Genomic DNA, 27,373 nt, shown 5'->3' on the forward strand with positions numbered 1-27,373 from the left:
AAGCAGAAGATTCATCGTCGATATTACGCATCAGGAAACTGTCACGTTATCAAGGTAAGATTACACGGCTAAAAAAAAAGATGTAGATTAGAATTAGTTCCTTCGATCAACTGCATAATTTTCCTAATTTTTATCCTCGATGAAACCAACTCGAGCTTCTATAGGTAAACATTAGAAAGCAGTAAACAAGGTACCTGATACACGATGAAGAGTTATCGCAAACGGTGTACCCTAATTCAAATCACGAAGGGGTGAAGAAGCGCGAATAAGAACAAGGCTGACTAGTGATTGCATAAATTCCGTCAATGCGCGTTGTCTATGCAGACGGAAAGGCGATTGCATGCACGAGTGCGGTAAGCTTGCAGAAGGTCTACACGGAACCGATTACGTTTATGGTGTGAAAATGAAAGTCCGTAAATAGCCTCGTTGTCTGGATCTTGAACGGTATAGTCATAGCTGCAGCTATTTAATTATACTTGAATGTACAGAAATTCGCCAATTTCGAATCGTCCTGCAATCCTGACGTAATCGGCCGAGAATATTCCTCTCATCTCTCGCAGAGGAATCCATTTTTTCTTTAGCTTCACGCGATTTTTACACAACTACTATAGTGCAAAAGGATGGAAAATAAAACGAGGAGCACGATTTTATTAGTTCAATGCAAATATGTGCGTACCTGAGTGTTTCACGCTTTCAAATTTCGCGCTGAATGAGCCGCGATGTCACATAAAAATCGGCCAAGTTTGCAAACTATTAACGCCTTCGTTTTTAGCGTGGTGACAGCTGAAGCTGCACAGTGATGATGAGTTTAACCGGCATGTGTATACATATACGTATGCATTTGACGCTCTTTGATGCTTGCTCCGCTACCGAGATTCACATGTGACATAGTTGAAACGCTATTAGAGGTGAGCGGGTGTAGTAATAGCTTGTAAGTTAGTAGACTTAGAGCGTCGTTATAAGCGAGTAGCTCCTTCTTTCACTCCGGGTTCGCGATGACAGCCCGGGGCGATTGAAACGAGGTATGCGAATCGCGTCTGTGGATTCGGATGAGTGTGAAGATACCGGCAGCGAATCACTTCACGATGGCTGACGTGCATCTGGAATCGAGGAATCCAATCCAATCCAATTTCAGAACGTGAAATCCCGGAATTCCGCGTTCCTGGTATCGAACTAGATTGAAGAACTAGACTTTTTGGTTCGGGCTTGTCTTGATTAATCCCGAAAATACGAATTCGGTGAGGCGGTAATTATTTGTCAAAGAAATCAGTCGCTTGTATGAGAAATCAGTGGGTATCTGAAATATCAGGGATTGTGAAATCTACTTCAGTTGTTATCGATTATCGTGCAGATATGAGGAACTAAGTTTGATCTACTTTTAGTTGTTGCGGTTCTTTTAAGTCTTTAGAAAAGTAATTGATTTCGGAAAATTGGTCATATTTCTGATATAGCGTATCCGTTGCATGAAACTTTCAACAACTCGATCTTATCGTTAAAAAATGTTCTTTTTCGAATGAATCGAGGATTCTGAATATCGGCATCTTTATTTATATCTTAGATTTAGATTCCTACGGGATAATTGAAATCCCGTTGCTAGATCGTGTTATTAATTAAGTAAATTGGTAGGTAAAATATCGATGCTTATTAGTGATTTTATCATGAGAAAATCATACACTGATATACATTCATTAAATTATTATGTTCCCATATAAGTTACAAAGATATGTTGAATATAAAAATATGCAAAATACTGGAATTAGTGAACGAAAGTTTAGAAATTGATACTTCGTTTGAAATGACTTATAAAAATGATTAAAGATCTGGTAGATTCGTTTAATTTCATTCTACTACGTCTAATTTTATTGAGAAAACTATTTTCTCCAGACTCACTGAAGCAATTTTTTTTTTTTGTTTATATCATTTTGGAATTGTAAAATATTTAATTTTACAACATTTTACCGATATTAATTACGATCACCGAATGGATTAGTTAGTAAATTGTCTATCGAAAAAAAACATGTTCCAGTAATTGTACAGAATCAATGAGTTCTTCTGAACAAAATGTGCATCATGGACTGAAATCGAACGAATCTACTTGATTTTTAACCATTTCAAAGCTTTTTCAGCCTTTGCCTCTGATTCCAGTACCTCAGTTTTGTATTTTTTACAAGATCGTATTTCGTAATGAAGTTGACGATAATGATCAATTTCCAGTCAACCAACATAATTGACCAATTTTGATGATTCCTTGCATGTTTCTTCCGATCATAAGAGAAGTAATTTTTTCAAAGACAAATATGTATCATTTCAAGTGAATTGCCCATTTTTCCACCTTCTCGAAGTTTTCTTACCCCGATCGCTTGATAAATCAAAGGAAATCTGGATTCCCCCTGGAACCTGCATCCGCGCCTTATATTTCCATACGCGTTTACAAATTTTCCGCATATCATACGAGAACGGGTGAGAATATCTGAGATGAGTTGGCGAGAGCGCTGTAACGTTATCCAAAATGGGTTTTGCACGTGTGTCAAATGTGCTCGCGAATTTCCTGCAGCCGATTTGGCCCCAGTTCGGCAGGATTCACAGGAAAATACCGGAGCGGGTGGCCGACGCGGATAGGCGAGAATCGCCTGGAAAATCCAAGGTTTAATTTTTCACTAGACTTGCTCGTTGACTGATGCACGATCGAGTTCCGAGACGACGGCGTTAAACGTTAAGCGAAAATTCAGCCGAGCTCCCGAGTTCCCATTATCTTCGATCTCTCCCCACGCAACGCATATTTCGCGCGATAACAAACAGTGCCTCATTGCTGGGTTCTCCTATCGCTCTCGTGCATCGAAAAATATGCAAATTTTCTTCTACCGCAGATTTTCAGCCGAAGATTGCGTCCCGGAAGAAGCAAAACTGCCTGGAATAAAACCTGAGAAATAATTATCACGATAAACTAGGCGAAGAATTACGAAACCTTGGTCAATCTGTATATATTTTATATCGTTCCAAGAATGTGGATCTGCGGATGATCACCTCAGCGAATTCAAGTGACGAAGAAACTCTGAGATTTCATATTTTGTAATATTCTGAATAATTCTAATATCAGATCTGCAGAATGCTAAGAAATCTAAGCAGTACAAACCTCCGATGATTCTATAAGTATCGATAATCTTTGAAATAAATCGTTCCAATTCCTCATGTGAGTTTCAAAAAATGTCGACTCGGCTAACCAATGAAATTCGACGTAATGATAAAGAAGAGGTTTCGTCACTGTCGGAATTCCGACCCTCGCCCAATAACCGAGAGCTTTGACCCTGCAAAATCCGCGTAGTAACATCGACAAGGCGGTGACGTCATTGGGGTGGATTCGCGGAAGAATTGGGAATAGAATTTCACCACTCGAGGGAAAAGTCGCAGGTTTCTCCGTGCAGCTCGAGTCTACTTCGCGAGGTTTCAAGTGGTTCGATTTATGCGCTCGTGCGAAATCCGACGTGCGAAATAGAATAGCCAGCGGCGTTTCATAGTCTCATATATACTGTAACTGGACGGAAAAAGGAGATAATGAGGTGCTGAGATCACGGTATAACGGATTGACTCGTAAAACGATAATTCGCAAATCACACACGCTCATAAAACTCATGAAGGCCTGTGTCGTTATCATTATACGCGACAAAAAGATACAGCGTAAGATAAAATTGACCGTTCAAAAACTCCCGGCATGCCGCTCGGTGTTTAGTTTTATCGGTTCAAAGGCGGGAAAATAATATACCGCCAATATTGGTGACTCCAAAAAAAGATATAAAATCTTTAAGGTCTAGGCTCTTCCTCGTGTAGCTTGAGGATATTTATTACCGCATCGCTTTCCCTTCCGGTTTAGACTCAAGCCATGCTTAGAGGGATTGAGAGCTTAATATTTTCTTCATAGGTGTGTACATTTTCTCATCCTGTAGGACGTTACTACGGTTTAATATTAAATATAATATATCCTTGGCATAAGATGGATTTTATCAAAGTAATTATGTAAACCTAGTTAAAATTCCAGCCGGATCTTTCGGTTGACGAACCGGGAAAAAGAAGGAAAATTATAACAACAAGAATTTCATTTCAGCGCTTCGTGAAGAAATTCCGAAAATTGTCTAAGGCAGAAAATGTCTTGCGTCATCCCAAGAGAGCAAAAGCGTTAATGTATCAGCGGGAGAAACGAATATAAACCCGCCGCTTGTTTGCACTCGGCATATTTGACAGGCGTCAGTTTCAATCAGTATCTAAAACAGAATTGACGCTCATCGCTGGATAACACAAGCATACAGACTTTTTGTCTAGCTCCTAATTTCCCAATGATTTCGATACCGTGAATCGATTCGGGTTGTTAAAAACTAGAAAAATTCACATTTGTCAAACTTTAATATCTCCGAATATATAGATATTTGAATCACTGCCAAGCACCCGATCGTCTAGAGCTTAATAACGATCAATCCTGTCGCGAAGGAATCGCGGAAATTTCATTGAAATTAGTTCAATCCCACATTCACGGAACCTGATACGTCGTAATTTTAAACTAGGAGTGTAATAAATTCGGCGAAACCACAGAGAGAAAAAGATAGATAGAGAGAGAGAGAATATAGTAGCTCATACATCAATAATATCGTAATTCGCCAATAATCATAATCCCACTGCAATCAATCCTCCTAGATTAAATCGTGGAAATGAAATCGTGCTAAATCCTAAACGAATCATTCTCCTACATCACAGGAAAGTCGTTCACAGACAAATTTATCCAGCAGTTTGAACGGTGTTGAATGGTAAAAAAGACACATGAAATGGAAGCGTTGAAAGCGTTCCCCCATAATATGATCAGCCTGCGGGTGATCGGTTGACAAGTATAATAAAAAGTCTTGTAAGCTGGGCGTTGAGACACGTGTGCGAGAGGAATCGCTGGACGTCCAGTAGGCAGAAAGGTGCCAAAAGATGATTTGAGAAGCGCGTAACCTTGTCGCAGGTGCGTTAAGCTTGTAGGTCTGTTCAAATTGCGCAACTGAGTCCGAGTCCATGTATTTAAAACACATACATACGTCCAAAGCTATCGGGCAAGCGGTTCGCGGTCGGGTTTGATGTGTTATTAAAATAGTCACCAAGAGTGTTATTAATACCGAGAGAGCAGGGAAGAAGACACACTTGTTCGAAGATTCGAGCATTTGCAAGAGCGAAGAAAAACAAACGGTCGAAATATTGAACATTGGCAACAACCGGGGATCGGAATCGCCTGTATACACTTATGGTGAACGGATAAATTAACCGTAAAGACCTCCGGAAAGTTCACGCTCTCACGTATGATATTAGTAGGTATAATATGAACACACGAATGTGGTGAATACGCGTTTCGCGTATGTAACGCGATTGCGCAACGACAATTTAGAGGGCATTGACAGACGCGTCTACAGGTTACGCAAGTCTCTCTTTCTCTCTCTCTCTCTCTCTCTATGTTCTGTTCTACCAGCAACTAAATCGGCAGCTTAGCTTAGCTTAACGGTCCCGACTTGCCTCACCTCACCTCAGAGCATTTTTTAATTACCTGCTCCAACCAGCAACTCGAATTTCGTCGCGTTCTCGTTCGCGAAGTAGAATTATTAGCCCGAGGAATATCGGAGACCATGCAGCGGCAGCTTTTGAGATAAAGTGGACCAACTACGCGATTGCTGTCAATTTTTTAACCGATCGCTAAAGCCAGAGAGAAAATCTCGCGCAATATAATTTTTCGTTTAACTTTGTCCGCTTTTTAATTTCACGGGAATTAATTCAGCCTCGAACAAATTACACCCAAAGCTTGAAGTGATTTACTGAAATCGGCGCGGACTGTTTCCGATTTATGAAACCAGTTTTGAGTAAAATCCGCGCGACGTCTGTACGACTTTATTAATATTATACCCGAGAATATCGAGTCTGAAATCTCTTGAGCTAATTAGATTCATCCGATTATCTTTTAATTAGCATAATTATCCGTAATACGTTCGCTTCGGTTTGTCGCGCGCCTGCAGCAAAACTTGCGGACAAAACGAGAGTAATTCCGTATTCCGGTGAGTGCAGACGCGCCGTTTTAATTGGCAGGTTTTATTCTCTTTTTCTTACTCTCTCCTTTCATTTTCACTCTTTTCTCTCACTTGAGATAATTGCAAAACTTATCCGTGAGGAATATGTGCAACTTGAACGTCGTAAGTTAGCCTGTTAAACGCACGTTGGGCGTTTGCGTGTATGAGTGTAATAGCGCGGATAAAAATGTATTCGGATTATAGGCATCTAATAATCGGCATCTCGCACGACGAAATGATCCCCGAATCGATAGATCGGTCAGCCATCTGGTTGCAGACGATACACACGTGCCACGACTCGTACGCTACATCGTAAAATTAAATCCAACGATGAAACTTGGCTGTTTTATTATTCGCGCCAGAGATTGATACGCCGTAATATGTTAAACTTCCACGCAAGTTTATATCCGCTTCCGCCACGTGCCTCGATCAAAAGCCGCTCTTCCGATTACCGAGAGATTTACAGTAGAAAGTAAATTACGCAAGTCGAGATGGAAGAAAAATTTAAGCGACCTTCGCGATCGTCGTGATTAGTTTAATTGGCCCAACAGCTGCAGGGCATAGCTTGCGGCTAAATTCATCGACGTTTAAAAAGAAGATCCATTAATTCCCTCGGGATTGGGTGAAAGCGCGAGACTCCCGGGGGTGAAAAAGCGACGCGCACAAGTCGCTCTGGGTGCCTGATTGTCTTTATTGCGACCCCACGTGGCTTACCGGTTTTATCCATTACGAACGCATAGCGGCGCACTTCTAGTCCCTGAGTAACCGAAAGTGTCCTGCCTAGACGGCCCGATATTTCCCAGTTTGCGATCGGCGACCGACGAGGTGAAACAAGGAGCTGAACTTCCAGTCTTAGTTGATCCTCGAGAAAACAGGCGAAAATTGAAAATTTCCTTCATTTCCCCCGGACGTTTTGACTCTGGCTGACAATCGGGAGAGCTTTTGCGGGACTTCTTGTTTTTGTTTCTATTTTCTATTTTCAAATTCAAGATTCCACCGTTTGGCATGCGACAAATCGAGGCTAGGCGGACATGTGTCCTTCTGACGGCTCTGCTCGCCTCGTTTTTCGGGGGTGTTGACGCCAGGACGTTCACTTTGGGCTACATCACCGGCTCGAAACGGAGACCCGAAGACATGGAGTACCAGAGACCCGGCCTCCTAATTTCCGGGGCGATAAGCCTCGCGGTGGATGAGGTGAGGAAGATTTTTTATTCTTTTTCAGCCCTCGATCCGAGGCGTAAATCGAGTTTGCAATTTGATGCGAGTTTAATTACACGTTATGTATGTATATACGTCTGGTGATTCGAGGGAGCTTTAAACGCGCCGGTTTCTCCGGGAAAAATACTCACGATAGAATCCCGTGATAAACAGAAGATTGAAAAGGAAACGGAAAGTAGGGAGGCATTTAAACTTCATAATTACTCGTCGAGATAATTCGCGAAGTCGCTAATCAAGTTCGTCTTCGCGGGACTGTCGGTTCTCTAATTAACAGATTTTTAAACAAGCCTGAAACCTGAAACTCAACAAACTCTCCCTGCTGATTGTGGGCCACCCTTTCACCCTCGATATCTCGACTTCTTCTGTCGCGTCGTCCAGAGACGCAACCCTCTGCGATGAAAAGAAATATTTCGATAACTAGGTATGCCTACCTTCAATTTTTTTTTATTGTTCAGAATTTACGTGGACAAAACGTTAAGTGGGGCCTTATTCGCATCATCTTAGTATTTAGATGAACAGCAAAACTGTGTACATCATAATTCAAGCTTCGATACTTTGTCAAATTTCACTTGATAAAAGACGGGCATATTTTCTAGTCGGAATAAAAGTTCGCCTTTGCGTGTTGGGTAAAATAAAGTTTCTTACTCCACGTAACGATTCGATTAGTCAGTTTGAAAAATTGAACTTTACGCTGTGTATACGCGTGAAAGAGAAATGTTCCTCCGTTAGTTTGCCAATATTTTAAAAATACGTTAAAGAAAAATGGGATGTAAAATTTGCTCAATTTTTCGAACCAGGCCCTCCAGCTAAGTACATTTGAAATAGAATATCGCGTTTAAAAACGATTCGACGGTTCGAAATAACCAGTAGACGTCGTGCATGGCTTAGTCACCGTGACTAATCAATTGCCTAAATCTCGTGCGGTATCTATTTGAAGTGGATTGAAACGTTCGCATGTACCTACGCAGCTAATGCAGACCGGCCGACAAGCCCGCAGCGTAATTACTCGAGTTAGGAACGAATCGGGTGTGAGTTAGTTTGCTAATTTTGCAACTTTTGTACGTATGCGGGGGGCCCGCATAACCCGAAAGCCCGATTTCCGAAGGGAGCCGTGATTGGCTACGTGCCGGATGAAAAAGTCGACTAAAGGCTTTTCTGCCCCGCACAATCGACAGAAATCAGTGGTTGAAATGGCGGGGAGAGTGTCTGCCAAACTCGGGGAAATCTAATAAATTCCATAAAGCTTTCGTTACCTGTCTTATCACGGATCCCGTCGGGCTTTTTACTCGAAAGGTTAACTCGGGCGAATTGGCGAAACGAGGACACAAACTCGATTTCATTGTCGCCGAGACCTACGGCGAAGAGGAGACCAGCATTCTCATGACCGCCGATCTATGGACCAAAAATATCAGCGCCTACATCGGACCCCAGGAAACTTGCATTCACGAGGGACGGATGGCCGCTGCTTTCAACCTGCCCATGATCTCCTATGTAAGTTTTTTTTCATCCTCTCTTATTCACATCCAAGATCAGATTTTGGTATCTAATTAATCTAATTAAGCTAATTAATTGGGACAAACGATTTTATACACTTGATTGGATTTTACTATGTAGTTTACTTAGGGTCCTAGAACACTTGAAGAATTTGAAGAATTTCGATACCGTGCAAATTAGGCCTGTTATGTTTGTGTATGATTTGTACTGAATTGAGATGAAAATCGGGGTAACGTAAGGAACAGTTTCCTGAACGAATTGCGAAGGGCTTGGATATTTTTAGTAATTTCACTACTAAGATATGATTAGACAATACCGATGGATTCTGATAAAAAAACAAATGCAGATAAATTTGAGATCGTCGATAAGCTGAATCGAGGATAACAAGTCGTACAGATTTGTATTCGCATTCCGAGTTACGATTAGAATTTACAAGACAAAGCGAGTGCTATCGTAATTTGTCAAAGTTGTTGGTTACCGTTCGGTCTCCTGAATTCGCGTGCAATTACGGCACATAATACACAAGGAATATAGGTCTGCGTGTATACGTTGAGCGTCATCACGCGACACTTTGATAACGAATTACCAAAGTTGAGTCGAGGGTCGGAGTTACGACTTCGTCAGGTCGCAATTATACTCGAGATAGTAGACGTCGCCGGGGTTCTAAACCTGGCAGTAATTCAGAAAGTGCTTCGTGCCTCGAGTTGCAGGCGTCTTTCACATCAGAGAAGCCAGTGGGAGGTCCGTGCTTCTCTTGGCTCTGATTATTCCCGACTTCCGGTCGGCCGGGCCGATAAAATCGCGGAAACCGCGCACGAACGAACCGCGAGCTTATCTGACGACGGATTTTTGGGTCAGCTTGCAGGGGGCGAAGGATCGACGAGCTTTGGTGCCGATTAAACTGCCCCCGTAAATACTGCGGTACCTACCTACGTAGCTTAAACCGGAGTTTTTACAGATTTAAAAGAACCAGCGGAGAAACTCCTTTAATTAAATTCCCGCTCCGAGAGATTGCTGCATGCACTTTGCCAGCTTTACTTCTATCTGTATTCCGCAGCTCTGCCGCGACGTTGCTTACGCTGTAGGTTGACGTTGCTACCAAGTACGGCAGTTGGATATATTGCCGCATGTATTTCCTGAATTTCAGCGAGCTTTGCAGTTCAACAACAGCGGGACGCGTGACTTAATTTTCATTCTCTTCGTACCGTGGCGATATATTTTTCAGCGAAAGCATGCCTGTCTCGAGCTCTCGTTTCCGCGTGCATGAAGGCCATTTCACAGAAACGTTTTAACCGAGTTTCTCACCTCACTTACGGCTGTTTTTCCGCGGCGTTCACAGAGCCGGCTGCCTAAACCGCAAGGAAAATGCAAATGCAGAACTAGTTTACTCTCACCGTCGTTATCTCTTGCTGTTTTTCGCCTCATTTATTCATTCTCGTTTCTTTCCTTTTTTATACTCTACATATAATGGAGAAACGCGAAGGGTAGGAAATGGAAACTCTCGTTGCACGGGTTTCGATTTTCCGTAAAATGGATTCCTCGTAGATTTTTCAAGTATTTACACAGCCGGACGACTGAGGGGACGAGGAGTGAAGAGTATAAGTATATGAACCAGTCCGTCAGAAAGTTTTTATTGCAGTATCGAACTAACGACGAGCTGTTGACGCCTCGGTGTGCCAAACGGCTGCATGGATAGTCGATAAACAAGTTCTGAACTCTGTATTCCACATAATATTACACTTTTTTCCTTCTTTTTACGCAGTTTTGCACGCATCGGGAAACTTCGGACAAAGCAGAGTTTCCAACTTTCGCAAGAACCCGACCACCGGACACCCAGATATCCAAATCGGTCGTCTCGGTCCTGCTCGCCTTCAACTGGACCAAAGTGAGTTTTGGTTTTTGTAAGGAAACGATTTCCTCCCAATTCAACTGAAGTTTCTACTCTCGATTTCATTTCAAATATACGGGCACTCCTGCATCCGCATCCCTTCGTTCCAAGATTCCCTTCCACCAACAATAGACGAAGGGTCCATCGCCTCTCAAAATAGGCGGATGAGAAATAACGCATCGTCTCTGTAGGGCCAATTTCTTTTTGCACGATATTTTCCCCCTCGAAAAAATAAATAAACATTCTTTGCACCTGTCAGGTTCACCTTTACAAGACGATACGATCTCGGCACCTAATAAATCCCTAATCCCCGGCAGAATCTCTCGCGAAAACACTTTATTCCCATGGGAGAATAATCGAGCAGGTGGAATTCGACACCCCCGTAACGATTAGGCCGCTCAAGCAGGGCCGCGAGGTATTGAATGACGGTGATTTAAGCTCACGGGGTGCGTTGCGCGTCACTCAAGGCCGTGACGCGTCGCGGGTAAAAAAGTGTGCAAAACTCGAGGGAAACCGACGCCGCGTGTTGCGTCCCCCGAAGGGAGGGTGACGACGACGCCGTGTTTGCTCCTCGGAACGCGAGGGTGAATGTATACCAAATCCTCCCCCTCCTCCTCGCCATCCTCATTCTCGCCTCTTCCTTTCCTTCATCCATATACAATGCATGCAGGGTGAAAGCACGGTGGGTACTAATCGTGCAAACATCCCCGGTTGAATGGGATCCCAAATCCTTGTTTGGACCTCTCGAAATTCACCTCGAGAACCTGGTGCCCGTCTCCAATTTCCCGATATAACGCGAATGTACGCCAGAGTGCGTGGGTGAAGTGGTGTTTAGGGATGAAAATAGGAGGGTCGGTCTGTATTGCGGGGGAAATCTCGGTTATAATACGACTGATTTCTATTACACGCTTACCGCTTTCGCGTGCAACAGGTGACTTTCATGTACATGAACTCCACCCTCTTCGAATTCAACAAGATGTCTACTGTAGCCGAGACGATCCTGTCGTCCTTTGACACGGCTGGCATAACCCTGAACTCGTTGAAATGCTGGGGCGAGCCGTACCTCCACACCTACGTGGACAACCCTTTTCATCAGCACGTTAAGGACACCTACCACGAGACACGGAGTGAGTAAACTACTTTGCTTTTAACCTCAACGTGCCCACGAGGTTCTTCCTAGTTCTTAGTTGTAGGTGGCAAAAATAATTATTCGGTTATAGAGGGTGATGGAGGGGGGGAGAGGTTGAAAATTTCTCTTTTCTTTTCTTTTTTTTCACTCTCCGTATTTTACAACTAAAAAAATAACCCTCCATCCTTCTACCGTTGCCCGTAATTTGACAACCTGCGACGCTCTTTGGAAAGGAGCATCAATCAGTCTGTCGTATATGTCACGGGAAAAACCACGGAGCAGAAGGAGATGGAGACGGAAGAAAAAAGAGAGAAAAAGTTGAAAAAAAAAGTCGGAGAGTCAGTTGGAAAGTTGCGGTTCGGTCGATGTGAAATGCTTTGACGAGTTCACGGTTGAATCTCTCTCTCTCTCTGCATGTATATCTATATATATATATTTATATATACATTATATATGTTACATGTATGCATACGTGTAGGTAATACATGCAAGCAGCTATACCTACTTACTTAGGTACCCGTACGCTTACGTTCGACAAGTTGGTTATGGCCGCTAGTTTTCGACGAGGGATAACGAGGCCCCGAGGCGAGGACGTTTTTGCTCGGTTCTCATTTTACGTTTATCGTCTTATCTCTTTCATGATCTCGCCAACGAACAACCCTGATGGGAAAATAACGATTCAATCGAACCAACTTGCAGATTGATGAGCTCCACTCACTACGACGTATTCCCCCCGCCAACTGCTATCCCCCACGTCTATTTTAAAACCTATCTGTTTTACTGGAAACTCGTTTTTACTGCCCACGCACCTAATTGTGGTCCATTTCTATCGTGGCTGTAAATAACTCGACGTATAATACAGGCTTATACACGCGAAATATGATGTTTCGGGAAATGTGGTTAAAGGTTACTGAAGGAGGTCAAAGTTTTCTTTTTTTCAATTCAATTTTGATTCGTCATTATTGCCTTTCCATTCAATTACCTCCTAGAATATCATACATGTATAATAATATGTAAAAAATAACTGTTCTTACAACCAGACTGGGAACATTTTATTATTGTCCGACCTTCCAGATATACTACGAGATCAAAATTTGAAACTTTACTTGTACCGGCTCGAACGAGACACGCGATATATAAAATTTAATATAAAATTTCGTCGACATTCCGAAACAAATAAACTTTCGGATTTTATTTGAAAAATTATTGAAACGGACAACAGGGTATAAAAATAAGGAGTTGATTCGTGAGTGAGCCCTACTTGCGGGTAACGATTCAACGAATGGGAGCCCTCAAAAATCTGTCAAATGCTCAACTTTACAGTTTACACAAATGGGAGAGAAAAGCTAGGAAAATAATTATCAATAACCTGCACTTTAAATTGACCGAATTTTAAAATTTGGCTTCATTTGATGGAAATTGGCCAAGTTATTCCCGCTGAATCGAATCGCTCGCAGGTATTGCGATTAGGTCGATTCGCAATTGGGGCGAAGGAGGGAGGACTGAGGACTGCACGATTATACCAATATGCTGGAAGAGGAAGAGGAGGAGGAGGACCCACACTCGGCGTCGCGACGCGTTCCGCACGTCGTTTAGCTGCTTTGCATAGCAGCTGATAACCCGCATGGCATTTCTCCTAATCCAATGCATGAAGCAACGCCACGTGGTGGCTTAATATCACGTCAAATCGTGCCGCACGTACCTGAGCGAGAATATACGTGCGTAAGCCGTCTAACACCATAGAGTACATGCATATAAATTGCAGGAACATTTGATGATATTTAAAAATTTCCGCAATTTATTATAATTATATATATATATATACCGAATATGAGACAGATGTTCAGAGAGAAAAGAGAGAATAAAAGTAACAAAAGAAAGAAGAATTGTGTAGGCAAATCGGGCGTCTGATGGTCTCTTTGCGGTCGCGTTATGGTCAGCCGGTTTTCATTGCTCGTTAAATATCTATTCTCGGGATGTTTTTAAGAGTTATTGTGTAAAGGCACTATACTCTCTTCTATTCTCGATGAAAATAAATCAAAACTAGCCTCGTGGTCCTCGCGTCTACGTGAAATTCACCCGCGTGAATCGTGACGAGATGGCGGGACGTGAACGTCTGCAAAAATATTTTTCAATAATCACTGGCTAACGCGCGTCATTTTTCATTTCACGTTTATATCTGTTTTCCCACGTACTATATCGTCCAGTCACGAATCAATCAACTCGTAAGTAATTCCCTATCTCTTTACTCTGTTACAGTATACGTGATACTCGGCAATTATTACGACCATATTGGATTACTGATGGCTTTGGACGAGAGAAAATTGCTGGAAAATGGTACGCAATGTATTATTCGCGTTACTTAACTATCACGCGTTACAGGTACGCGATACATATATTATCTGTATTATATATATCATCTTGCGTAATGCATATGTATATCGCGGGTTTGCTGAAGCGGTTCTTTTCTGCCGCAGAGACAAATACGTAAACCACCTGCGCGATAGAATAACAGAGGGGGAAAATCGGGGTGGAACCTTATTTCCCGGTCGTTGGAATATGAATGTTTTTCGTCTGCGGCGGACTGCTCTCTTACTTGAAGTGCAATTTATCGTGGACCGGGTGGATAAAAAAAAGATGGAAGAAAAATCCCAAGTCGAGATATAAAGGGGGAGCTAATAACCGGAAGCCTTACCACATTGTCTATACCAGATGCAATCAGCTTGAATCCAATTCCCTTTCTATCTATGTCTTTCAATTTTTTTGTCCCGAAATTTTTTGTACGACAATCTATCGATACTCGAACCTCGTCCACAATGTAATACGATTATGCACGTAACATACATATATATACATGTTTTCTTATTTTTTTCTTCTATCTCCCGCATCGTCTAGCTCAAAAGTTGTTATATATTATTCCGTCGGTTAGTCAGTCGGCGTGAAATTTATTTTTACACGAGTAAGTCGAGAGCGAAATCTGACCACCATAGACCGGTTTTATCGCTCTTATTTTTTTTCTAGCTTTTCCAAACGCATGCTTTCGTGTTTTCCTGATTATTATTATTGTTTTAGTCGTCGTTATACAAATTGCCGGGCGACCCAAGCCGGAACTAACTAGTGATGATGGTGATAATTTTAGCCAAAGAACACGTGGGCACTCGCTGAGCAGCCAAGTTGAGAAAGCAGCTTAAAAGTATGCTTTTTTTGTCCCGGATAACGCGCGAGGATTCATATTCGCCTGTTGTTATGCAGGTATAATACGGGAATTCGTGTGTAACCAACGCGTGTATCAAGGTATAATGCTCGCTGAGAATCCGTCGGCCTGTTTTACTTGGCGAAACGTGTGGAATGCCAGAAATTACAAGCATCGGACGCGACGTGCCGGCGGAATATCAAATGCGCGAGTTACGCCAGTAGGGCCTCCACCACCCCGTCAAAATTCGCTTCTCACGCTCGAGCTTTGCGGTGATTTTCCTCGTACCAAGAGGCGACGCAGTTTATTTGCGTCTGCACGTCTCCGAAATGGATGGCGGATTTAATTCTGGGATCAAACGGTTCTCCTGTGTCTTGTTTCAGGGGATTATTGGGTGGTCGGTGTCGACCTTGAAGCTTACGATGAACAATCCCCGGAGAAATATCTCAGAGGATTGCTGGAGAACGAGACAAATTTTGGGATAATACGAGCCTTCCAGAGCTACTTCAGCATCGTCGCGTCACCTCCTGCGGTCAACTTTAAAAACTTGACGCGAAAGATCGACGAGTACAGGCGAAAGCCGCCGTTCAACTTCACCAATCCCTTGGATGTGGTCAACGGATTTTTTCCGGTGACTGGAAACATGAATGTTACAATTTTTTTCCTTTTTTTGCTAGTTTCCATTCTTATTTTCTTAGAGTTATCGATTTAACACTATTCCAATAATTTTCGAACGCCGGAAACGACTCTTTAAAATTTTATCGCGCCTGATTTGTTTGAAACAATCTTTCATCCGGATATCCCGCCGCGCTGACGTCATTTTTTACCCTCATTTCTTACGTAAATCCCTCACATTATCCAGCAGGCTCAGTGCTCATGATCGTGTCAAATAAATTCCGGGATGATCGATCGCAGAATACCTTCCAAGAGGATCCTTCAAGCTTTACTATCAAAGGTCGAAAAGCAAATAGCTAGGTGACCAAAAAAAGAAAGGAAAAAAACTGAGATTCAAGCGATCGGCATGCCTTGGATGATGTTATAACCTGGCACAGATAGGCTAGCCGAATCAAATTTTCCAAATTCTATAGAGTTTCAAAGCTGATATTAAAAATACCTCGACATAATTGAGAATATCTCCACACTTCCACTCGATATCTCAATAACTGATCACTCAAAGAAATTCTCCTTGCCGGCATTACTCCTCGGCACTCTTACATTCAGTGTTAAATATCAAAACTTCTCTGTGAAACCGACTTTCTTGAAAAATTTAGTCAGTCAGTCCACCTCCATGCTCGCGGGGCATTCCTGGCGCGAGATTCGAGGCTGGGATATAAAAAACCCGCCAGTCTTCTTCTTGGTCGCGTCTTTTCACCGCTCAGAATCCATTCGTTGCCGAAGAGAGGCGACTCGAGACCCTGTTAACGGCTGCTCTTGATCCTCGACGTAATAACTACGTCCCGCAATCTCATACCTTCGCTCTGCTGTTCTAAGGTAGATCCGACCCGAGACGTCTTACCTCTACGACGCGGTTCACCTCTACGAGCGCACCCTGCTGCAGGCCCTCGACGAGGGCAGGGACCCAAGGGACGGCAGAGGGATGGTGGCAGCCCTTCGGGGGGTCCACTATCGCAGTGCCATGGGGTATGTATACTGTTGGGAATGGACGTTGGAAGCGTTTAGGTTCTCTGCGAGAATTAATGCAACGTTCTTGGGAATTTTTCGACCTTTCTTTTCGTGGATACGGTGAGGTAAGTGTATCAGTTATTGGCACGCTTAGACCCAATTATTGAACCTTTTATTTTTCAGAATTATAAATTTACGCCACGAATCGTGATAATTAAAACCGATTGCTAGAGGGTGAGACACTGGAAATTTATTTTTTGGTAATTCTAGAACTGAGGTTTCAATAGATACAACGAAAGAAGGTCAATGATTGGGACAAAGTCAATAAGTGGGACACTCATCTTATTTAAGGACTTTTTGAAAATGGAACAGAAAATTGATTTTTGATCCTGAAATACGGCAGAACAGTAATGACAGGAAACCTGAGGTTATATTTGGTTATAGATTTAAAATTTTAGTTGATACAGTAGAATCTACTAAAATTTTCTGAACACGGCTTTTGCCCCGTGTTTAAATTCGGGTTGAGAACCGACACGGCAACACGTTTCGAAATGCGTTGCTGAATTTATAGACTTGCATTATAAATTTTTCCGCGAACCTTCTGGATCATTGTAAAAATTAAACTAACTTTTAAACTAACATAATTTTTCGGATAGTTTAACGGATGTTGAAACGAGATGGAATGTGATCTTCCTTTTTCTTTACCCCAAAATTACGTTAGCGTTTCCGCAATTTTCTCGCTCTGGCAGCTAATGACTCGGAAATTTTTATGTTATTTCAAACAGTCCAACCGGATGGTTGAAGCTAATAAAAGCTGTATTGACGGCTGTACACGCTCAAAGTATACTTTTCTCGCGTGTGTAATAACGATACATACCGTCCGATCTGCTTTAATCCTGCGTATAAACTTCATAAAATCAAGAGTTAAATATTCAAGCACCGTGAATAGCTGATAAAAAGTTTTGATCCAACCACAGCGGCGTAATGCTAGTTCGTACTTGAACGAGATCTGTTATTAACGGAGAGAACGAAATGAATCACAGCGTTTACTTATTACTCATAGTATCGATATATTACACCTACCTTCATGCATTATATACGTATGAATCGTTTTTAAATGGATTCTCGAACATCTGTGAGAAGCTTGACGTATTATCCGTTGAATAAAATATAATCAGGAGACACGAATGACGAGTCTGAGAAAATAAATAAGTGGCAAAATTGAAACATCGACGCATGTGGCGGAAAAGTTCTGCACCTGATACAAAAACTGGCCAATTTTTTTCTCTCATACCCTCACATATTCCGCCGGTACGTATGGCCGCGGTTTTTATTTATAGCTCGGTCGTAGTACGTTCATTCATCCGTTCTCTGAATCGATGATAGAAGACGGCATCACCGGTGGAGGTCCACCACGCTCTCGTTGCTAGCGAGCACGTGTCTAGTAGACGATAATCGATTAAGGGTCGTTCAAATCGAACACGGCCGGGTGATCTCGGGGTGAAAATCAGAGCCGCCGTTATTGCGTCCGGATCCGGGGGTGCGTGTGGCGGAAGAGGAAAATGGCCGGGAGTTTCCGGTCATCAGAATCCCGATATTTGACGAATTAGAGTCTCGTTTCGCGTCCACCGATCTTCGTCATTTTTACAGAATATTTTATTTCAGCCAACTTTATTTTAGCTCACGGTGAATAACCGATATCGCCATTAGCGCGTCTCGCTTATACAGGTATACTTATAACACGGGTATCCGGTATAGTCTATGCCTAGCCCCACTCATACACGGAAAACTCGGAAAAAGAGGAAGAGGAAAAAAAATTACGCCGTTCGTTCTAATAATAAAACACGCCGGTATTACGGCAGTGCCAAGCTTACATCACTCTCCAGTCCACTATCAAAGCGATTTCGTCGACACTCGAAAGCTCCGAAATCAGCCTCGCGTGCCTACTCAAGCGATACACGCGCGGCGATGAGGATTCGACTTTTGTAAAGATAAGGAATGGCGCTGATCGCGAACTCGCCTAAACCCGCGATAACCTGATAGTCGGGAACGAGATCCTTGAACTCTTTGGTAGCAGGCATTCTCAATTTGGGTAATCTCGTTGTCGGAATCGAGCCAGCAATCACCGTGAATCGAGATTAGCGGTTCATTCGAGAAATTTCGCGTCAAGTTGCCGATTTGTTCCCCCCCCTTCTTTTTTTTTTTGTGGAATCGCGAAAACTTTTCGCCCTTATCGCTACATCCGGGAATTAAGCACGCGAACGATGTTCTCCAAACCCGCAAAACATCAGGGCGCGTATAAAAAAAAAACTTTGGACACGTGCGGGCGGGATGATCGAGCCAACCGTAGTAGGTATAACGTCGTCGACGAGACGTCGGGATGTCTAATATTCAGCTAATTAATGAGCCTCCGGACTGCGGAGGCCTCGCGATCTTATCGCTTAAACCGGATCACCTCCGGAAGCTGCCTCGAGACTCAAGGAGCGTCTCGGATTCGGTGTAGTAACTCAATCCCGCGTGAGGGTCAAACCGATCGATGCCTACGCTCAAGGATTAATTGCATTAATTTGTGCCTCATAGGTGCCAGCCGACGAGGAATAATGATCGATTGATCATACCTGAACGGCAAATGACGTCGCTCAACTCGCTACACTCTCCTTGTTTCAGGTACATGGTTTACATGGACGAGAACGGCGACGCTGAGGGCAATTACTCCATAATTGCCGTTGGTAATCAGCCAAAGGACGACGGGGAGGACAGATTCGGCCTTTATCCAATCGGCTACTTCGTTGGGAAGGAGGAAAAGTCCGGTTTGCCAGTAAGTCACGCCTTTTACATCGAAGCCACAAACAGTTGCGCTCTCCGCATTCTCGCGATTACTAATCCTTTAAACTTTTGAAATTTCCGCTGATCCTTGCTGGGAATAACAGAGACTACGTTTAACCAAGAAGATACCTTGGATCGGAGGAAAGCCACCAATTGCGGAACCCTACTGCGGCTACCACGGTGAAAAGTGCAAGTGTACGTATAACAATACAATCATTACGTAGAAGTGTATAATGCAAGAAATCCAAAAGTATGTATGAAGGATTTTTTTGTGCGAATATCGAAGTCAAGGTCTTCCTGTCTACCTGTTTTACCTACTGTCGGCAAAACAGGGCGCGATGTATGATCTAGTCTCGCTGGAAGGACTGAAAGTCGGTAAGACGGAAAGACGGGGGATAGACCCATTTTTCACTGGTAAACACCCTCAACAACGTATAGTTCGACGATGGTTGTATGTAAGAATCGAAGTCAGAGGTTCGACATCGACCCGATTAAGGTTTTCCATTGTGTGATTCGGTATAGCGCACACTGGTGAAATAGTAGGCGGCGTCGTGGGGGGAATGCTCTTGATACTAACTGGGATGGCCCTGGTGCTCTACAGGAACTGGCGGTACGAGCAGGAACTTGACTCGCTTCTGTGGAAAGTCAACTACAAGGAAATTCAGGTCAAGGAACAAGAGGACGAAGCAACCTCCGCTAAGAGCGAGACAGACGTCAACCCAAAAAATGTCAAGGTCTTAAAAATCATTCAAGACTTATACGATCACGTGACGATTTTAAACGCGAAACTCGAATATATCAGCCGAGGAAGCATCGAGATGTGCCAGAAAACTCTGCAGATTTCATTTTTTAAATATGATGCTATTTCTATGATTTTCTTTTGTTGTTTGTTGATATTGCAAAAAGAAAATCATACAAAAAAAAAACTCCGGATTATGAATAGGTAGTTTCAATTCTCATCGGTAAATGACTTAGTTAGTCGATTGAGACGAAGCAGTCTTGAGTCAAGTCGTTTAACAGAATTTGTTACGGTTGTACGCCGTCCTGATTCTCAAAGCTCTGGCACTCGAATCTCGAGATCACTCTGCAATTGATTCCGGATCTTTCTGAGAGCGGACTAACGATGTGGTGGCTGGCGGTAGTCCGCGGAGTCGAGGCTAATCAAAGCGAATGTATTTTAGGCGGTTCAGCCAGTCATGAGAACGAGTCAAGTGTCTTTAAGCTCGAACCCAGACGCGGATTTTCGCTACTCAACTATCTTCACTCAAATTGGAGTCTACAAGGGGCGAATTTATGCGGTGAAAAAGGTGCGAAAAAAATCTATCGAAATCACCAGGGAGATGAAGAAGGAGCTGAAAATGGTGAGCAGTTGAATTTTTATAAGCCGAGGGCGGGAGGAGTTCGTACTAGTGCCGCATTGTTGATCTCTGTTTGATGGATACCTGTTGCTGTAGTAAATACAAAGTTGCTCGGTTACTTCAAACCAAGTTAGGGAAACGAAGAGGAGCAAAAGAAACTCATGACTTTCAGATGCGGGATTTGCGGCACGACAATTTAAACGCTTTCATCGGAGCCTGCACTGATCCCCCCAACATTTGCATAGTGGTGGAATATTGCACGAGAGGAAGCCTGAAGGTGACTACCCTCTCAGTCTTATTTCTACCTGTTTAATTATGTTTGCCTTGCAACAGTCGGACACCGACTGTAAGACGGCGAGCCAAGAAAATTACGGCTGCAGCGGCTGATGATAAATCATCTCGGTTGCAGGACATCCTAGACAACGAGGACGTCAAATTGGATAACATGTTCATAGCTTCGTTAGTCGGTGACATTATCAGGGTAAGTAAGTTCGTCGTCTTAATGCCCGCGTATCCGCAAGTTTGAATCATATATACTCGTACGGATAATGTAGGCTGGTACTTACTCAGGTTTGCGCTGACTCGCGATGATTGATCGACCTCGCCAAGTCGTTTGTCACTTGTGTTTTACCCGCTGACGTAATCCGGGGCGAAGCGCTTTCACGATTTCTCGTACATACAAGTTACTTATACCTACCGGATATTCTGGGGGAAGCTTTTGCCACTGAAATTCACGCGGATAAAGGAAATAGAAAAATGGAGGACTACTAGTCTACCTGTAATTATTCACGGAATGAATAACGATCTAGTTGAGCCAAGGACATTCCATTTTATCACGGGGATTCCTTCTTAATGCGAGGAAGCGGGGCGTAAGCCAGAAGTTTCGAAAACTCTGGCGCAAAGCGGTTCTCCAGGCCAGCTTCCTGCTCGGGGCCATAACGAGTCTGACGTAAAAACGAATTAAGATGCCATTCGTGATTTTAATTACCTTTACCAGAATCGCGTTTAATCCACTCGCGCACATTCCGGGATCCGGACGACCGTGAACTCGGGACTCTGTCAAGCTCCACGAAAATCGGCGAACCAATTACCTCTCGAGTAACAATATAACTCTATATCCCGTCGTTAATACGAATCGTCAGCAGTAACGTCTCAATCGGGTGCCGAGCTTCCGTGCCGAAAACCTCAGTGTCAGGGGGATGCCCCCTTTTCTCAAGAGGAAATCGCTGTCGATCGGACGACTCGAAAGATAACGACTCAACTCAAACTGCTTGCGCAAGCGAATTCAGAGAACATTGCGTCGAAACCGGCTTTTTCCTTCGCTTCTTTCCCATTCTCTCTCTCACTTCTTTCTCGATGATGTTATTCTTCTCTTTCGTTTTTCCAGGGGATGATATACCTTCACGAGTCGCCGGTCCGATTTCACGGAGCACTGAGCACGTCGAACTGTCTTGTCGACTCCCGTTGGGTGGTAAAGCTTGCGGACTTTGGTCTCCGCGAATTCAAGAGAAACGCCGAGTGCGAACCGACTGATATAATTAAGAAATACGAAGGTAAAAGTTCGTTCGACTTACGAAACGTTTCATCCCACCCTACAACGTCATGTTCTCGTTACGTCGGTTGCAGGGCTGCTGTATCGGGCTCCAGAACTTCTCCGTTCACCCCAAATAAGACAACCATCGATTCGGGACTACCAGAAGGGTGACGTGTATTCCTTCGGGATTGTTCTCTACGAGATACAGGGACGCCACGGGCCTTTTGGTGTCACCGACTTGTCTGCTCCAGAGATTCTGAAGAGAGTTATCACACGCGAACCGGGGAAGCCACCGTACAGGTAACTTTATGCCCATGTAACACATGGTCTTCCTGTAGGTATGTATGTAAATCTCGAATCCATCGTGTATCCATGGTTATGCAAATCAGCCTTCGATACTGCCAGGGGTCCTGCTGTGATTTCGAGAAACGCCTTTTCAGGTCTTTTCATTCATTCTTATCGCTCGCTTCTTTTCCCTTTATATATTATACGACTTTCTTCTTCTTCACAGACCGCCGTTCGATAAGCTGGAAAACAGTTTCGACTTCGTTCGAGATTGCTTGGTCGAATGTTGGGCAGAGAACCCGGACGATCGACCAGACTTTAAAGTAGTCAGAAACAGACTACGTCCCCTGAAAAAAGGCATGTAAGTACGAAGTTGAACTTGTCAGCCATTCATTCAGGAACTTTATTCGCCTTCGTTTTTCAGGAAACCAAATATATTCGACAACATGATGGCGATGATGGAGAAATACGCTACGAATTTAGAAGTACTCGTCGATGAGAGGACCGATCAGCTGATCGAGGAAAAGAAAAAAACAGGTTACCCTTATTTTTAACAACGAATAACTGGAGAAAATGTTAAGATTTTTTCATCGACGAGATGTTTTTAGGGTGCACTTTTTAGAAGTAATGTATCCCAACCTCTGCACGAGACTATATAACTTATCAATACCGTGAAGTTCTGCTCAATGACTGGCATTGACACGGTGAACCATGTAGTGCTGATGGTGAGTGAGCATCAAGTTGTCACTGTTCACCATGTCGATGTCAGCCTCCCCCCAAACCAGAGATCCTTCCATTACCAGGCGGCTTTCCATTTCCATTGCTTGATCCTCAGACGCGCTCCTGTACGAGATGCTTCCACGATACGTCGCCGAGCAGTTGAAACGGGGGCACAAAGTCGAGGCGGAGGGATTCGACTGCGTGACAATATACTTCAGCGACATAGTCGGGTTCACGTCGATGTCAGCGGAAAGCACACCGTTGCAGGTTCGTGGAATGTGCGTACATGAGAGTATTGTCGCGGTGCAGGGCGCGGTTGCGATAGCGGTAGGCGGTTCTAACGGCAGCTCAACTCTGATGGAATGACCGTTTGATATACATACGTGTTGGCGTCTAGGTGGTCGACTTCCTGAACGACCTGTACACGTGCTTCGACTCGACGATAGAAAACTACGACGTGTACAAGGTGGAGACGATCGGAGATGCTTACATGGTGGTGAGTCCCTCCCTCCCTCCCAGACCTGCAACAGTGGATTCGTGTCACCGTGTCGACGGTTGGATTCCACGTCGCGTTTTTCTCCTGTCCGTCTTTATTCTTATTCTCTTTTTTACAGGTCAGTGGACTTCCCATCAGAAATGGCAATCAGCACGCGGGCGAAGTTGCCACGATGTCTTTGTGCCTTCTCAACGCTGTCAAACAGTTCAGCATACGTCACAGACCTCTCGACAAGCTACAACTTCGCATCGGTATTCATTCGGGTGAGTCTTGATACCGTATATCACTCGGGCAATATGTATATCGTCTAGATGCAAATTCGTTTCGCAACCTTCCTTCAATCCTTTGGCAACGTAGGCTGTGTACTTGTATCAACTTCGGAATTTCATTCGCACAAATATGTCGACCGCTTTTACCATAACTCACCGTTGCTCACGGGGTAATGTTTAGATTTTTTGAGCCTGTTTTTCTTCACGTGCACACTACTTAAGCTGAGAAACAACAGGCACGAAACTCTGCGGCGAATGGACTGCCTCGAAAAGAGAACGTGATAGTCCTATTATTCGAGTTTCCAGAGTGGTCAAGGAAACAAGAATAGTTATTGCATGATAATCTGTTACCATTACCGTGTCGGGCTGGTCAATAAATCGTGCCCGAAGCATGAAACACATTCTCCGCATTCGCAGTTAAACCATTTTTCACAAGAATAGCCGGAACGTTCACGTCAGTCGTTTTGGACTGCTCGGGAGCGCCCATCGCCTTTGGGTTATGGCCCATTTCTTCGGCTGGAAAATGATGATGATTTCAACCGATACGGAGTAATGGCAAAGATTCGGAGCTGTCTACATCTCTGTAGTTTAGTACCTAACAGAATACATGTGGAAAAAGCATTACGCTACAGGTTAACGCCTCGGTCTTACAGTCTGCTGGGGTTATTCTCGTTCTCCATATCCCTGGTCGAAGCGAGGTGCTATATCCTTTCGTCTTTGAAGTGATTCACGACCAAGTCGAGGCATCGGAAACAACACGTAGATGTCCAAATCCCTGTTCTCTGGAACCAGATCACGACTCCAGTTTTCATTGCGCTGCCATGCGAGGTGTTGGCTCAGTGCAATGCTATTCTGGTCTCTTGCTACTGAGACAAATACCGATAGTGCTACCGAAACTTTCATCCTTTCTTCGGCTTAATCTTTCGGCAATATTTCATTCGCGTTGATTATTTTTCCTTGAAGAGTACTTTTCGCGAGTTTAAAACACCTTCTTGTATTTTGGGTGCATTTCGTACGAATCGAGACGTTTCGATGGTTGAAGAATCTTTGAGTGGAATGACCAAGTTTTGTTTCAACCCAACAGCACAGTTAAAGGTCCAATTTGCCATCGAAGACTGTGAATCGACGTCGTAAATCCCTCGAAAGATAATATCCGGAACATCAGTTAGACAACAATGTGCCCGTTAATCGCCCTTGAAAGACATCTATTCTATTGAGACGAATAAAAAGCACCACTTTTCACTAGAGCGGGTATAGGAGGAACCAAAGAGTATAAGAGGAACATCGCAATCTTTCTAGGAATCCGGTTACCGCCTATCCTCTTACAATTCAAGACATTTCCGGCGAGAAACAAAACTCACCGTTTCTTCCGATGTCTAAGGAAAGAGTTTTCGCAATAAAGATTCCAGAATGTCAGTGTTCAGAGAGAACTCCTGAACGAATTTCCGAAGTCACGTTGTCCAATTGTACCATTGCGATTGTCGTATGTTCTCCATAATTAAAAACCCGACACTCCTCTGAACCAATCGTTTTTTCTTTTTCATTTTTTTTTTTTCTAAAAAACAGGACCAGTCTGCGCAGGTGTCGTTGGTCTAAAGATGCCGCGATACTGCCTCTTCGGTGACACAGTAAACACAGCGAGTCGGATGGAATCAACGGGCCAACGTAAGAACCTGCGGTAAACCAGAACCTCGAGTTCTAAAAATTGTTAATAAAAATCGTTTCTGAATTTTCTAACAGCGTTGAAGATCCACTGCAGCTGGGAGACGAAACGTCTTCTGGACGAGCTTGGCGGCTTTTACCTGGTGGAACGGGGCGTTGTTTCGATGAAGGGAAAAGGGGACCGTCTGACCTACTGGCTCATCGGGGAGGACCCGTTCCTCCAACAGCAGAGGTCGAAGGAACGGTTAGCCCGTCGCACGCAGCAGCCGTCGTCCTGCGGAGGAGTCTCAGCCACCGGAGAGTCCTTGGCGCCCCGGAGCTCCTTGAAGAACAAATCCCTTGTAAGAAAGACCTTCCTAAGGTGTTCGAGCGAGTCCCCGAAGCGACTGAGATTCGCCAGCTCGGATCAGCTCGACCAGCAGACTCAGCGAAGCGGAAATCGGCTCGAATCCATAGCCGACAACAGTCCCTGCAAAAAACGTCCGTCCTGCGGCCTCGGAGGCTCCGGATGCATGGAGACGATGCGCTCCGCAAGCTCGTCGTGTCCATGCGTCGAAAAGCTCTGCGAATCGGATCCCTCCCCGTCGATCCTCAACGCGGAACCGGAAGTCTTACGCGCTGAAATGAACGGCGGGTTTCCGATGGCCGGAAGCGTTCCGGTACTGCGGACCGACTGCGGCCGTATCGGGCCCCGGAATTTCCGGCTCAAGCCGAATCTGGGCCTCCAGATGGTCTGCAGGTCCGCGCCCAGCAGCCCCAGACACAGTTCTCTGGTCGTCGACGCTCTGCGTCGCGACACCCAGTCGACGGAGGAAATCGACGGGTGGGATTCCACCCCGCTCATATACTCGTCCAGCCAGTGTCCCGACTGACTGAGTGGCTGAGTGTCACCGCATTTTCGGCCGCTTTGTGTTTTTTGAGCTTTAATAAAGGCGCGGGTTTGTTTGCTTTATCGCGGGGGCAGCTCGCGATATTGCTTCGCCTGGAAAATATCGTCCTAACCTCCCGCTTTTCCGCAGCTCGGTATAATGCCGGTGAAAGCTGCGGGGGCCGAGCAAGTCGGCGGTATTGCTATTCTAGCCAGTCACAGTAAATCTTTACTTCATCTTAATCTCACCGAATGAGGGTAGGTGACGTAATGGCTCGTTATGCGCCGTTTTTATTCCCGTCATAAATAAGCCGGTAAATTTAAATGACATAATAAAGTGTCCTGTACCAAAGTCTGCTCCTCCATTATACCTACGACCGACGCGTTAAAAATATCCACCCATCCTCGTACCCGGCTCGCTAAATAACGCGGATCACACTGATTAGTCCGTTTATATTAATCCTTCACCCTCTTCATTCTTCTCCTGTCCCCCCCACTTCGCTAATTAGTCGAGTCGAAACGCTTTCTCTCCTTCTCCTTCTCTCTCTATCCCTCTTTCTCTCTCTAATACTTAACTTCGCTCAACTCGACAAAATTTCACCGCGCTCGTTTTAGTTTCGCGTCGTTACGATTTTCTACATTCTTACTCCTGTCGCCCTTAATTCATTCCGATTTCGACTAATTTTAGGCCGAAATTAATGGTCCTCTCATTCCGGTTGAGCATCTTTGAAGT

At 44.1% G+C, this 27,373-nt stretch overlaps 1 protein-coding gene across 1 annotated transcript; it reads left to right on the top strand.

Moving 5' to 3' along the window:
* LOC124405803 (guanylate cyclase 32E) lies at window positions 1-27,373 on the top strand. Its single transcript, XM_046881018.1, has 23 exons — window positions 1-54; window positions 7,068-7,271; window positions 8,589-8,786; window positions 10,552-10,674; window positions 11,609-11,804; window positions 14,066-14,143; window positions 15,383-15,630; window positions 16,495-16,640; window positions 19,290-19,440; window positions 19,553-19,643; window positions 19,971-20,182; window positions 20,630-20,809; window positions 20,979-21,083; window positions 21,216-21,287; window positions 22,194-22,359; window positions 22,433-22,640; window positions 22,852-22,986; window positions 23,050-23,162; window positions 23,461-23,612; window positions 23,743-23,841; window positions 23,960-24,104; window positions 25,677-25,775; window positions 25,851-27,373. Exons 2-23 carry the CDS (start codon window positions 7,083-7,085, stop codon window positions 26,642-26,644), a joined length of 3,900 nt encoding a protein of 1,299 aa, XP_046736974.1. The 5' UTR covers window positions 1-54; window positions 7,068-7,082; the 3' UTR covers window positions 26,645-27,373.

This window comes from Diprion similis, chromosome 4, assembly GCF_021155765.1.
Source record: "Diprion similis isolate iyDipSimi1 chromosome 4, iyDipSimi1.1, whole genome shotgun sequence".
Classification (NCBI taxonomy): Eukaryota; Metazoa; Arthropoda; class Insecta; order Hymenoptera; family Diprionidae; genus Diprion; species Diprion similis.